The sequence below is a fragment of the Semicossyphus pulcher genome, unplaced genomic scaffold (genome assembly GCF_022749685.1).
Source record: "Semicossyphus pulcher isolate SPU_LCO1_2020_fin unplaced genomic scaffold, fSemPul1.0.p SCAF_3, whole genome shotgun sequence".
In the NCBI taxonomy this organism is placed as follows: Eukaryota; Metazoa; Chordata; class Actinopteri; order Labriformes; family Labridae; genus Semicossyphus; species Semicossyphus pulcher.
The window spans coordinates 4063101-4078629 of NW_027211704.1; the positions used below are offsets into that span (position 1 = coordinate 4063101).

A 15529-nucleotide genomic window follows, 5' to 3' on the forward strand; every position below is an offset into this window, starting at 1 on the left:
TCAGTTGGATTAATTGAATCAACTGTATCTGGCTAGTTTCCATACTGTACTTCGTTATGTGCTTCTATAGATAAATCCCTCGGCGTGTGAAACTGACACTGTGATTTGGAAATGGAAACAATAACAGAAACACAATACACTTACGCTTTCTCAGGCATCTTGGCTATTTGGATTCCCCCTGGAAGACAAAAATAAAACCTTTTTCCTCTGAAGTGCTCAACCTCGGGGACCACTCGGGTCTAGAGGGTCTTAACTATAGTTTCCCTTTTAGATCCACTATGGAGACATTCCAAAACACAGGCTGTATAGTGTTTCAACAATGGAAATATTCAGTATATATAGACATCTATTGATCTTCTGTAGTGTTAATTCTGTCTTCATTACTCTGGGAATTATTCATTATAATCCAAAAAGATGTTATGTCCCACATGGCCGACGTCTCTTTGTTTTGTTTCAGTCCGTGTCGTGTCGTACTCGTAGAAAGGCCTGCTGGACAGCCTCACGCAGTCACCTCTCACTGCTGATAACACACTCATCTGCCAGAGAGCAACGTGGTGGCAGACAAGGAGAAGCATGCAAGGCCCCAACATGGCAGATAACATTTCCTGCCTTCACCCCACTTTTCCTCTGGATGAAAGACACAAATATAGACACGGTCCCCAAATCCCAGAAGACTTAAACTGCGACAAAGCTTTTTAGGATGCCCAGCTGGCTTTACAAAGCGACTGGCCCATTAGTAAATGTTATGAAGTGGTAAAAAGATTAAAGAGCATATTCTACATAGCTTTGGGTGATGTATTCCACTAAGTCTGTGTACATTTGCCAGTAGATTTTGTAGGGATGCAACTTACTGTTATTTTTAGTATCAATGGATCTTATTATTTTCTTGATTAGTAGTTTGGTTTATAATTGGGCTTTGAAGCGTCAGCAGCAATTACTCGATTGTATCTGATTAAACATATTACAGCCTTAGGCCCTGTGAATATACAAGGAGCCTCATTCACCTTCATTAGACTTTAAAAAACATCATGCAATAAAAACTGTGATGCAGCCTGAGAGGGGGAGAGCACAGAGGGAGGGAGCGGGTGGTCACGGACTGAAGTGATGACGTGATATAAAACTTAGTTTGATCATGAAGCCTGATGCTCCTCTACAGCTCTGTGGTTTATCAGTGTAATACATGAACTACACAGCAGACTGGAGTCTCTAACAGTAACAGACAGACAGAAAGATGCTTGTGGTTAACACACAGACGATTCAACGATTGAAAGCTTCAAGGCTTCAGAGCGTTTGACCAATATGATGATTTCAGTTTACCATCAATATGTGAGAATAAACAAAGAAAGTAACTTCTCTCACAATTTCAAGCTGGGATGAGGAGATTGTTGGTTTCTTGCTTTGTCATTTGAATAATGTTTGATGTTTTTTCTTTTGATAGATACATTTATTAATTAACGAATCCTTTTAAAGTTAGAACTTACTATCCCAGTCATAGTGTGCTATCTCTTCCTTTACTACTGAGTGTTGCATATTAATAAATCAGGTCCTTTTAGAACAAAACATATTTTATATATTTTGCACAAATATGATGAGGCATCTTGATTTGTGAGGAATTTAATTCTCTGGATTGAACAGAAACAGACATTTCTGTTTGGTTATGTTAAGCATGACCACTTATCACTAATATCACAAAACATATTTCAATATATATACAAGGGGTGGGGATCGCAGGATAACTCACGATACGATACGCTATTCGTGGCCCACGATAGCGATCACGATACAGCGATTCTGCGATAACTTTATTGCAAAACAATCATATAAAGATACAGCACGATATCTGATTAACTTCTTCTTCGGCCAATTGATTTCCGTTCACGTTACCCTCATCCTGTCATAAGTGTCACCGGGAGGAGTCAGGAAGTAGCGACGCGAGTGAGTCTAAATCGCAGGGAAATCTGTTCAGAGCACCGCATATTTGTAAATTAAATATCAATATTTGGTGCCAGCCGATCGATAATTGTACTGCACGAGTCAGGATAATGATATATTGCTGTATCTATATTTTGTCCCAACCTTAATATACTGAACCTCTTTCCATATCACCAATTCATATCGTACAAAAATTAAAGTTTTTGTGATTATTTTCAGATGGGATTTTTCATTTAAACTTTTTACATTTTAGTTTATGATTAGTTGAATTAATAGATCAATTAACTGAAAAAATCCAGTGTAAAATCAATTTTTAGATCAAACCAACACAACCTTAAACACCGACTGGGGGAAATAAGAAGGTTTAAGTGTTGGTGTTATTAAAGCAGGTTAATTGATTATTTTAAAGCAGAGTTTCTGGCCTTACCTCTCTGAGTTGATGCTGTGGATGCAGACGGACTCACAGAGATGGAGAGACGAACACAGCAGAATATCTACCTCCTGCTCCCCTTCGTCCCTCCTCCTCTATCACTACCAAACATAAATAGAAACACACACACGCTATGAGAGGGGGTGGGCTGGGGATAATAGTGATCATGATTGTCATGTTGTGTTGACAGATCACGGCTCTCTGCTGCTTTGTTGTAATGTGTGTGAACTTTTCTGTGTGCCAGGACGGGATGAACGTCCTCTTTCACTTCAGCAGGTTTCACTCCGCTGCTAATCCGTGTTTTTCTTTTACACGGGTTAACTATTTAAAACTTGTCGGAGCTTCTCTTCTCTTTTAAACCGGTTGCACTTATTTTTCCGGTCCTGAGGCAAACATCCAGCCGCCAAACAGTTTGTCCTGTTAGCGAAGGTGATGTCTGAGATTTCTCTGCCTGCCAACAGTGAGCTGGAGACGTGCCGTGCCCCCCCTGAGGCTGCAGGGCCCCCTTGGTCTGATTAGGATAATAGCTGCAGACAAAGCTAAGCTGTGGTTTTAAGGCAGGAATGCTGTTTCCAGTATGCATTTAGCTGACTAAACATAGACAAATTGGAGCACCATGTGATGCTGCCGCTCTTTGATTGGTGTTTGTGTGACTTTGTGTGTGATTTCATGTAAATACAGATAAAAATGTCTGCTTGCGCACGCGTCACACGGGTCCGAGTGTTCCATCACTCATGCAAGGACAACAGGTCTTAAGATTCATCCACAGGATCATTTGTGCAGCAGTGGCACGAGGTTAGACGTCACATGTGTAGTAACACTTCTTAGCAGCTTTGAACTCTCTTTGAGGTAGCCAGAGCAGTGGATAGACCAATCGACTGGACTACCTGACTAAAAATAGAAACATGTAACTCATAGCAAATGAACAAAAGTCCTGTAAATAACAAGTAAACCTCAGCTTGTTTTACAATACATCTACAAAGCAGACTGGTAGGACTGAGGGTTGCAGTGTTACAAAGAACTTTGCACGACAATTCTCTTCTCACAATTGGTTCATGTTGGTTCAAGTTCATGAAAACATTTGTTAGTTTCAGCTCTTTCTCTGCTGCTGAAAAACGGTACTTTGGTTCTTTAAAAAAATCCAGTAAAGGGGTTTGCGAAGAGGCCGCATTTACACAGTGGCTGCATTGGCAGCACTGGCGATGTTTTTCAGTCAATGCCTAAGCTGCTCTATAAAAGACACGCCTGCAGAAAAGCTACAGTCATGTACATATCAGCTAAGTTAGTTGATTTTCAACCTCAGTCCTACCATGCTATTATGGGGAGCTAATGCCATTATGGTAGAAAAAAATGCAATTTGGCTCTGTGCCTTTGGAGGACGCTATCCGCTTCTCCAATGGGCCCTGGAAAACATCCACCAGACTATGTATAACGCGTCATCTGGTGGAGGCCAGGGAGCTCGCTTAACTACACTTCCTCAATCCAGGACGCCCGCCTCCGATGTCATGTCTCGTTCAAAATCGTCAGGTTTGAAATGTAGACTGCAGACCTGAAGATTTTTAAGATGATCCACCGATATATTCTCGTCGTATTTCTGATTCTGTACCGCTCTGAGCCGTTGCCTGCAGCGATCAATGTCCCTGACTGGAAAACAGTAGTATTTCACTCCAGCGTCTCTCACTGGGTCGTTCCTTTCAGAGGGAGGGGCGCAATGCACGCTGGGTGTTGTAAGAATGTAGAATGGGCGAAACCATGAGCTGTTTGTACAACTTACTCCACAGCTATGGCAACTATTTCAAATATTATTGTTTCTATCGATTACAGAGAACAACAGCTTTGACTGACAGTGGCTTTTTCCAGGGGCGAACTTCTCCTTTAAGGCTCCTCGTTTTCAGCTGAACATGCTTTTCTATTAGCAACCATTACTGGTACTGTATAAATATGAACAGGCATCTATTTTTCTCTACACTATGAATTCCATCCATCCATCCATTTTCTTCTGCTTATCTTGGGTCGGGTCGCAGTGGCAGCAGCCTAAGCAAGTTAGCCCAGGTGTCCCTCTCCCAAGCAGCATTTTCCATCTCCTTTTGGGGAATCCTAAGACTTTCCCAGGCCAAGTGTGATATATAATCCGTAGACGTGCGCCGAAATCCTCCACACTGAGGCATCCTAATCAGATGCCGAACCACCTCTGGCTCCTCTCGAGCTCCCTCCTGATGTCTGAGTCCTTTACCCTGTCTCTAAGGCTGAGCCCAGACACCCTGCAGAGGAAGATAATTTTGGCCGCTTGTATCCGTGATGTCATTCTTTCTGTCACTACCCAAAGCTCATGACAATAGGTGAGGGTTTGAACGTTGATCGACTGGTAAATTGAGAGCTTCACCTTTTCAGTCAGCTCCGTCTTCACCATGACTGTCTGGTACAATACTCAAAATACGGCTGACGCTGCACCAACCCGTATTAGATCTTTCAAACCACTCCACTCTAAACAGCCAGCTAGACTTATTTTCACAGTGTCACTGCATCTGACGTGTCCATATTATTAAAAACAGTGTTGTGATACTGCTGCACGTCACACTGACTTGCTGTACATTTGTGGAAACATATGTGATGCTGCCTCATTGTCTCCTGCTTACGCAGGAGCAGCAGGCAGCTCTGTGGGATAACTGGAGAGCTGTCAACCTCCTGAGACCGTGGTGACTGTGACCTGCTGGGCCACCAACACTGTTGACAGTTTCATATTTATAGAGTCATTGTGCATTGTTTAAACTCTCTGATGCAGGCTGTTCTCATCCCCTGCTACCTCTCTCAGTCATAAGAGATAATTACATTCTGATGGTTTGAGGGTTAAAATTTGCAGGACTTTTCTTTTGCTCGCGCTGAGTCAGGACTTTAAAGTCTCTGATGCTGATCTAATTAATGACGCTGAGATCCAGACTGTTGGCTCACGGCAGCTCATGGTAAACCTGCTGTATATATGACAGCAGGATTAACAAAGACCTGTGTGTGTTTGCTGGACCGTCTCTAGGAAACACTGACTCATATATACAGATGCCAAGGGATTATATAGCAGGTTATTATACAGTAGTTTCCACATTTGACCCACTGCTTTAAAGTACTGTTTAAGGCTCTAACCAAAAGAAGCATTTAAATTTACTGCAGCTAAACTTTGCAGCTGTTATTCTAAATATTTAACAAAAGGATTGAATTGAAATAAGGAGAAGAAACGATTCAATAAGCCGTGCACCTTTAGTTGCTGTTGATATGTCAGGCTTCCTGTTCTCTGAAGTTCGTCTCAAGCAGTTGGTAAAAATAAAGGAAAAATTAATGATCAAAATCAGTAGGCCTGTTAATTTTTTTAAATAATTAGACCTTGGTTTCAGACACTAGTAGAAATACACAGGGTTCTTTTAGTAGCCAGTGATCACCAATCGTTTGCCAGAATGATTGCTAGCAGATTGAATTAGCTGTAGCTGCAACGCTAAAGCTAACAAAGCTAGAGAGGTTTAAACTTCCCCAAATCCAATACAGGACAGGACAAGGCTGCGACTTAGACCTAAACTTTGATGGCATGAATGATGCTTTTATTATCTTTAGCATAACCTTTACCTCCAAAAAAATAGTTTGAATAAAATGCTACTTGGCAATAATGCAGGGCTAGCTAACAGCTAGCTGCTGTGTATGCTAACTTTTGCAGCTTACTGTGGAGCAGACAAACTCACACTTTTGCTCTTGTGTTGTTGGTTTTGGAAATTGCAACAGCCTCTTACACATCACTTGAACATGTGAGAAACCCAGTACTGACAGACCTGCTGTGCCTGGCCACTATTGCTAAGCGTAGGTTGGACAGTTGCTGTTTGGTGGAGTGGTTTAAGGAAACGGTCAATTCATTTTCAATAATAAGATACAAACAACAGTGTTAAAATATTGCAATTCATACAAAACAACTGCTTTCAAAGAGGTGTAATTGGTCCCTTTTTAAACGTAATAATTATTAGCTTTTTATTTAAAATAAATAAGACTTTGGAAATGAATCTTTCCACTTGATTACTTACTGTCAGATCGGGTCTCTCTGTTGCCCTCTGGTGGATAAAGGGCTGAAGGGAATTAACCTGTATGGCCTTGGTGTTGTCATACTCAGCAGGATATTTAGAGCAAACATTCGAGTATAAGGTCGGAGAGTAAACACATTTCTGTTCCAAATATTGACTATCAATCAAAAATGTGAAGGCCCGAGAACAGATCCCAGTGTAATACTTTGATCTTTGGGTGGATTTCAGACCTCGTTTTGCCGTTGATGTGACTCACACATGTTGCGGTCAGTGCCAAAACAAACAGCTGCACCCTTCACCACCACCACCACCACCACAGCTGCCTGGCTCTCCGGTCAGGGTGCCAGCTCCTCGGCGCAGGCCGCGACGGGGCCGAGCACTGCGACTCCGTTGTTCACCACAGCAGCTGGCGTTTTGCTCTGTTTGACGATGATTAGAAGGAATAACAACACACCCACACAGCCATGTAAACACTGATTTCATCAGACCAGAGCCGCAAAAGGGACAATGAGAAGTGTGTTACGCTTGAAAAATTTTGCATAAAAGGGAAAAAGACATAATCGTGTTTTTGATTTAGCCTGATATTTATTGTGTGTGTCAGCAATAACGCGCATCTTAAGACAGTATGTACAGCAGTTGACATGTTTGGCAGAAGGATCTGAAGTGTAACTGAGGCATGATGTGAGGCTCTTTATTCACAGCAGTCAGTCTTTAAACATATTAGTTTGTTCTCGCTCAGACACAGACAGATTAGATATTAATCAAACTCAACATCTGTCAAGTTCGGTTAAAACAGCCGTACAAATGTCTCTGAGTTTTTTAGAAGCGTGTTGTGTTGCTGAGTTAGAAAACGTTCAGTATCTTATTTTTCAACCAGTCATAAAGTCGGACATCATCATCCAGATTCAAACATTCAGTGCAAATCTGCTGTGTGAACTCGAATAAAAAGCTGTGTGCTTCTTTCATTCCTCTTTGCCTTTAGCTGGAGAAAAAGGGCAGCGTGAAATGGGCGAGATATCGACTGAAGGATCCTGGAAGCGATGGTATCAGAGCGCAGAGGTCAGTCGCAGGTGAGCCGAGCCTTCGGGCTCTACTTGGAGTGAGCCAGAGCTCCTGCTCCCTGACCGAAGCCGAAGCCCTTGGGACCAAAGTTCTTTGCATAGCAGCCTGTGAATGACACGACAGAGTTTTAGAAGTACTGTTTATAATACACTGGCAGGCTTGAGTTTGAATTACAAGAATGAATGGTTTACAAAATCTCAGCTGGAAGAACCACAGGATCTGAAACGCAGACAGTTTTATTCGTAAGCAGGCTTGTTTAAATCAGACAGCTGATAAACATGAAGTCCTATTTGAATACATTAAATGGCAAAAGGTCAGAGGGCCTGCTGACCTATCGGTCCTGTCTGCAATAATTCAGAGCGACTGCTTCTGCTCTGCAGGTCGAGGTCAAGATGTTAGTTGTTGTGGTTTAATTCAAGCCTCTGGAAACAACTGCAAGTACCACAATATAGTCATTTAGTATCGATTCAATCGTGTTATGCGAGGGCTGCAAGTAACTATTATTTTCATGTTAATATGTAGATTATTCCTTCTAATTTATCAACATATCCTTTGGTCTATGAAAGCAAATGGGGAAAGATGACCATTACAGATTCCTTAGGCCTTCTGTAGCATCTGCAAACCTGTTTTTTTGTACAAACAGACCAAAACCCTCAAAGATATTCAATATAATGATACATAGGACAAAGAAAATCCCCAGAGTAGAAATTGGATCAAGAAAAAAATCAGTAATTCTGGTAATTGATTATAAGAATAGCCAGCTTTTCAAATTTTCCACCATGGTTTTTATTGGATACATTTTTTGGCCTTTTATGCCTTTTTTTGACAGAGAGAGGACGGTGGATAGTGTCAGAAACAGTGGAGGAGAGAGTGGGGACAACATGCGGCAAAGGGCCGAGGGTGGGAGTCGAGCCTGGGGCTGCCACATCAAGGACTATATGCTCTGCACAATTTAACCGCTGAGCTAAACCGTAGCCACTGATCCAGCATGATTTAAGCAACTAACCTTTACAGAAGATCTCTCCGTCTCTATCGGCGAGCGTCGTGGACTCGAGTCCTTTGCCGCACTTGGCACAGCGAAAGCAGCTTTTATGCCAGGACTGATGAGAGGGCAGAGAGTTTGTTGGAACAGAACAGAACTCAAAAATCAATTTGAATTTAGAGCACGATTTACAAACTCGTAAAAGTCAGCGGAGCTCTCTTACATTGCCTCCTCCGATGACCTTCTCAGCAGCGTACACCGTCTTCCCACATCGAGGACACACGTCTGAGCCTCCTGGTTTCTGGGCAAACTTTGAGGCGTTGGGGTTACTTGTAGGACGATGAGGAGCTTGTCTGTCAAGAAGTAACAAGTGCTTTAAGCGAGACAGTGAAGAAAGGGCTTTACAAAGTTGCATTACGTCATAAGAGCTTCTAATACAGAAGTTTGTTTGAGCACACTTGTCTGTTAAAAAGGTAATCTCAAACATTCTTATGTAAAGTTTACAGCTTTATACTCTTCATAACAATTAAAATAACAGTAGTCAGGTGGTGTTTTGCTCACACTTCAGGCTTGATTCCCAATCCCTCTCCTGTGTCCATACTCAGAGTGCCGGCTCCGCCTCCGAAGCCGTAGCCTTTTGGCCCATATTTCTTGCCGTAGCATGATTTGCAGTAGATCTCATCCACGTGAACGGCGACTGTCGTGCTGTCCAAGTTCTTCTTGCAGACCACTTACAACAAAGAAAAGGGACAAATAAAACAATTACAAACACAAATTTATGTATTTTTTTATGCGTTACTTAAAGAAAGTTATGAAAATGCCTGCTGTCTCAAATGTGACATTAGTCGCCTGTTAGTAGGCCAGTCAATGCACGGTTCTGATCCAAGACTTATTAGCCCGCCCAAAGTGTTTCTTCTTTTTCATTACAGTAACCTTCAACACAATAATGTTTAATGACTGCCAATAGCAACTAGAGTTTAAGCGTGGAAAAGAAGAACAGATCTCAGGTAACTGGTCATGTGATGAGAGCAAACAGCAGCTTGGTGCTAGCTAACGTCTAAGCTAGCAAAATGTTAGCAATGAGCGTTTTCCCATCTCACAATAAGTATTAATAATTATATATTTTCTAAATCAATTGTTAAGATAATTCCAGTAAGTATAAACAGGGCAGCAGTTTCATGCAAAAAGAAAGGAGCTTTTCTTCCACATTTTTCGGAGGACAGAGGAAGTCAGGTGGGGCAGCAAGCTGAGCTGTCGCTTACATTAGCTTAGCTAGCAAAGTGTTAGCATCACCCATCGCAAAATAATAATTATGAATTCTTTATATACTGTATATCTAAATCAAATGTTTTAATAAGTAAAAACATTGAAGAAAGCAGTTTCATGTTAAAAAAAACAAAACGCAGCGTTTCTTCCACACTTATCGGAGGACACAGGAAGTCAGGTGGGGCTGTAAGCTGCCACTTAAGTTAGCTTAGCTTGTTTCAAGGTTAGTATTCCTGCAGTGTAGCAGGCTGGGCCATACAATATTGATTAGAAGTGGGACCAGATATCGATATCGCAATATATCGTCGCCCCGACTGGTGTGACACAATTATCGTATCGCTGGCGCCAAATATTTTAATTAAGAAGAAATTCCGCGCTCGAGACAGATCTCTCTGCCAATTTGAGTCAACGCATCGTTTAGCTCAATTTGTGTCAAAATCTGTGAAACTGACACCAACTTGCATTGAATGATATATTAATTCAATACTTCTTTTATGTTTTTATTAGATTAGATATCGTGATGTATCATTCTATTGTCTTGCAATATATCAATAATTGCAGAATCGCTGTAATGAATATTATCGTTATTGTGGGTATCGTATCGTGAGTTACCCTGCGATTCCCACCCCTGATATTGATAACAATCATGTCGCATCCATGCATGGTTGGTAGTTTTTTATTTATTTATAGGACAGCTGAAGAGAGAAATATTGGGAGGAGAGAGTGGGGGATTACGTGCAGCAAAGGACCGAGGGCGGGAGTCGAGCCTGCCGCTGCGCTGTGCCCTCTGTGTATGCGGCGCCTGCTCTACCCACTGACCTAAACCACGGCCACAGTTTCTGGCTGTTAAATTATAATCATGTTTATTTTTGTATTATTGAAGGGGCACTCTGTATCACTCAATACTCAAATTTAGGTATTGGAATTGGTAAAAAAAGAATGGTACAAGAACATCTGTAATAATTTAAATATTCTTTTTCTTTAATCTACAGCACAGCATAAAAACCAAACTCTGTTTTTCACAGATGCTCTGACATTGCCACAAACTATGCGTGACATTTCAATGAGGAAAATGGCATACCAGCAACATGCTAAGCTGCCTCAGATAAATACTTCCCTGTGCTGAAGGGGAGGAGTGTGTGTACCTTCCTCTGCCATATAAGGAAGACCAACCCTTTATCACATGTTTCCACTGGATCCTAATAAGGCCTGAGATGTCTGTGCGAAAAACCTGCAGATGCTCACTTTCTCACTCTGATGCCAAATACTTTAAATTCCATCGCGGCACTTCTTATGATTTCCGAGTGGTTTACACGCTCGGTGTCTGTGGAGGACTAAAGCAGATTACCTGAGAACTTAAATACTCACTGCACAGAAAACAGGATTTGTGCCAGCTCTTCCCCTCGCACTGCACTTCCTCAGCGAAGTAGACGGTTTTCTGGCAGCAGCCGCACTTGTTCCCTCCTCCGAAAGGCATTCTGTAAGCATACGGGGGAGGCGTGTGTGTACATTTTTCATTCACTGTATACACAACATCACTCTTCTGTGGTACGTGAGAGTGTTTCTCAGCAGACAGAGACCATCTGCAGCACTCGAGGCGAGAAGAAACAATACCTATAAAAGGAGAGGGAACAGTTCGCTGTGATGCGCTGCTCCTTTCTGTTTGAATGCACTGGTAGATATTAGGAGGACTTTTCATGCCTGGTTGTAAAATGCAAAGTACCTGCTGGCACCAAACCTCCAACTTGACCTCACACAGATACAGTGACGTCAGGTCTTACTGTCAAGAATGAAATGTCTTTTTATGGCGATGATGACCTCATCAGCCGATGGTTTCATCCACGCAGAAAGTCCTGCTGTCAGCTTGATCGCTCTGAATAAACAGGAAATTCCCTGCATTTCATTTTGTCATCGCACACGTTACCAGCTGTGACCTTAAACAAACCACGATACAAATGGTCTGAGTGGGAATCCTCAAATGATCTTAAGGCACAGCATAGTCTCAGGGCAAAAAGTTTTGTTGTGGTGTTTTTAAGGGGGCAATCACAGCTGTTCAAGGTTGTTTCTTATCTGATGCCTTTCTTGCTGATGCTCAGGAGACATATGCGAATAAAAAACATCAAATCCACGACAATAAGAGGATATTTTTAACTTTAAAAATGGGCCTTTTTAACAAAATAGCACCACTTTATAGTTATTTAAAAAAAGTAACTTTGTCTCTGAATCTTAAATCCATAATTTTAGTTAAAAAAATTCTTTATGAGACCAAATAATAACTTAAACTTTCTCGTCTTTTATAAATTAATAAAACAAGACGTCAACTTGCCAACAACTTGTCTCTATACTATTAATGTCTACATCTACATGTTTGAGGTATTCACCTGTCTGTTCCTCTCTTCTTAAAACGTAATCCTCCTACCTGCAGTGAGGTGAAAGGCTGATCCTGTCTGTGGTTGCTCAGTTGTATTCAGAGATGAGTGAGTTGAGAGGAGACACTGGTCTGATGAGGAGAAGCGGAGGGAGGCTGAGAGGACACCGGGCTGAACTGAGGGAGGAGTCAGGACACAGAGAGACGGACAGAGGGAGAGAAAAGGAGGAGAGTGAGGGTGATAGTGAGGGTGTGTGATGGATGTGGAGGCTGGAGGACTACATGGCGTCATCTCCAGGCATTAAAAAATCCAAACTGACCGTGTAAATAACAAAGAACTTCCTGTTTGTAATAGACAAAATGAAATGTAAAAAGCAACAGATGGACGGTAACTTGTCTGTAAAGGAGTCGACACTCTCAAGGTTCAAAGTAATTCTGCACTTCAGTGACCCCTAATGGAAAGAAGAGGTCACTGTTTTTAATGATTATTTTTTTGGCCTTTTTTATGCCTTTATTGATGGAGGACAGTGGACAGTGTCAGGAACAGGGAAAGAGAGAATGGGGGATGACGTGGCAAACGGCCGAGGGTGGGAGTCAAACCGGGGCCGCCACATCGAGGGCCACCTATTTAACTGCTGAGCTAAAGGGCGCCCGAGGTCACTGTTCTGTCCTTATGAGGCCTTCAGTGCCAAAAAGCAACGAGCAAAACATCAATAAATGTAAATGTTTCTCTTCGATGATTACTTTAAAGAAATGGCTTAAATGTTTCGAAGTTGACCTGAAATGTTAAATCAACTTAAAGCTTCTGTAATAGGACTGCCTTTGAATTAATATAGTTTGACGTAGTTGTACCTTTACTTCAGAAAAAAGTGACAGCACTTTATTCAGTAATACCATGTTATATACTATAATCCAGTCCAGGATTTCATGTGCTTTTTCTGTTATCGTTTTGGTCTAAAATGCCTGATTTTCCTGAAGATTTAAAAAAAAAAGTTGCAATGTTTGTCCAGCCTTTATTCGTTTGTAACATGTCACACATCCACTGTGAGCTCCAAATGCTCCAGTGAAGCATCACCTCCGGTCAAGTTCTGTGTGAAGATGACAAATAACAGAAAAAAATGGATTGACTAAAACTAAACTAAAACTAAACTAAAGGAAATTACCATGGAATATTTAAATGCTATCTGTACGCCCAAAGAAGAATCAACATATTACTTATTACATTTAAGCAGTTTCAGGTGCTACACTTTTATGAAACCACTGTCACTGAGTCATTACATCTCACTGTACAAACACTCTTTTAGAGCAACACTGACTCACATTTGTAACAGAGCCTCTGGTTGGTGGAAAGTTAAGCCCAGTCCAGACTTGTCAAATCTCCAAATTCAGTTTTAGAACTGAATGATGTACCTGTTTCACTTCAGCCAATCAGGAAACAGCATAAATTGGCGTAGGCACCCTGTCTCTGGTGCTGCAGTAGCCAAAGACGGCTCCAGATCCTCTCTTTCCAAACTCTCTGTCTCCGACGTTTATTAATCAGTGTTACAGCTAACATTGTGAGCACGTCACTGTCACTGTCATCCACTTCTTTTTATAACGATAACAGAAATCCAGCTAGTTAATTCATGTAACCTGGGCCTAATACTAACGTCATATAGTATTAACGCAGAAGTAGTGGGGTATGTCAGTGCGTCGTTGCTATGGAGACGGTCAGCTGTGTCTTTGTGAGTTGCGTTGCTTCGATGTGAACGGCCCAGTTTTAGAACGTTTACGATCAGATGTCACAGGACTCTTTTGGCAGTTGCATCCAGTCTTGTTGTGAATTATTGATCGGCCTTTACAGGCACCAGGAAGTGGCTAAGCGAGCGGGTAACAGTTTTTAGATAAATAACGTGCATAGAGTGTACATAAAGACAATGTAGATTTAGGCCAGATCAGGTAGGACATGAAAGCGAGCCGATTGTACTGGAGCCTCTTCAGAACGGCGCGGCTTTCTGCTTCACAGCAATAAAAAATAGCACGTCTCTGGCATGCAGCGTTCTGGAGATTTTAAAGGCACAGTCAACGATACTTCCGATGTTCATACAACATAGCAGACATATGAAGATCAGTATTTGGTGATAACGCCCATGGGGGAAATGGGTTGATTGGCCAAAATTGTGGAAAAGTTGCGCTGAACTTCCTGGAGGGAACAGGAAGTTGCCTCCAGTGATGAGCCCACAGACGATTTTCATCTGTCCCCCCTCCCCTCTGCAGAGCATTTTAGCGTCTTTCAGCTCATTGTTTTGGTTTTAACCTCGCTAAACCTTTTTGTTTAGGTTCACTCTTTAGGGTCGACAAAGTAAGACGTCTTTCTTTTGAACATAATGAAACATTTAACAACTAAAGAGCCAAATATTTCCCTCAGGTGTTGGTGACCTTAACATAGCTAAAAGGAGAGTGAATGTAGGGCTTACATTCATGTGGCCTCTAATTGAACACTAATGTTTCCTTATACCTACTTGAGGTGTAATTAAACATGTGTTCTAGGAGGTTTATCATATCATCTCAGAGAGCAGAAAAAATTCTCCAAATCTCCAAAAACATGCCGTTAATGCTGATTTTAATTTGCTAATCCTTCGCAGTGCACAACTCACAGTTATCAGCAGGCACCCTGGTGATGCTAAGCCAGGCCGGTGCTGCAGCCATCTTCCCGTCTCGCTTGTTTCAGAAGATTGCTTTCCTTTTTTCCGTCGGTCTGATCTTTAATAAGTGGAACACATGATCGGCTGGATTGAGGTAAGATGACTGATTTGGCAAGTGAGAAGCATTCCTCAGTTTGGCACTAAAAACACTCCCTGGTTGGTTCATGCATCAGCTTTCTTATCATTGTCCTGCAGCAATGTCTTAGAGTCTGTAGACTCTGAAAAGAAAAGAGCTATAGATCTTAAACTGTGCACCAAATATGGATGTGAACCTCAAACGACCTTCAAGCTGGAAGTCCGCTTTAACCTCATACTAGAGCAGAAATACAGATCACTATCTTTACACTGGTAAATGATGCAGCTGCACTGATTCAAATTGACCATTTAGATTAAATTATAGATCTATGAAGTTGCATGTTTTGTCAAGCTCGCAGGCAGTCAAACTTTTATTTCATAACATCTGCATGTGTTCGATTTCTTTGCTCTTAACCACAGCTGACATTTTCCCGTGACAGCTCCTGCGGTGGATTTCTCTGTCGTGTGCTTCGTATTTTCTCACTCACTGACTTTGTGGGTCGGATGTTTGTACTCCCTGCTGATGCTCTGGCGTCTCTGACAACCATTACTAAAGAAGAGAGCAGAGATATCTGGAGCTGACTTCTGATAAATCTGTCTGATCCAAGAGGAAAAGCTGCTGCCTTACAAGGTGTGTCTGCTGAAAGGGATGTCCAGTCTTTATGTGGACTAACCAGT

The 15529-nt window shown here is 41.8% G+C and overlaps 1 protein-coding gene across 2 annotated transcripts; it reads right to left on the reverse strand.

Annotated features, from left to right (window-relative positions):
- Positions 1-6979: 6979 nt before the first annotated feature.
- Positions 6980-12241, reverse strand: csrp1b (cysteine and glycine-rich protein 1b). Of its 2 annotated transcripts, none has more exons than XM_069677521.1 (6): positions 12144-12241; positions 11093-11202; positions 9020-9188; positions 8682-8811; positions 8483-8576; positions 6980-7581 (listed from the first exon to the last, which is right to left on the reverse strand). In XM_069677521.1, the coding sequence occupies exons 2-6, from the start codon at positions 11199-11201 to the stop codon at positions 7505-7507; spliced, it is 579 nt and encodes a 192-aa protein (XP_069533622.1). In that variant the 5' UTR covers position 11202; positions 12144-12241; the 3' UTR covers positions 6980-7504. The 2 variants fall into 2 exon arrangements, with proteins under 2 accessions (XP_069533622.1, XP_069533623.1); XM_069677522.1 differs by having other exon boundaries at positions 12106-12156.
- Positions 12242-15529: the final 3288 nt, after the last annotated feature.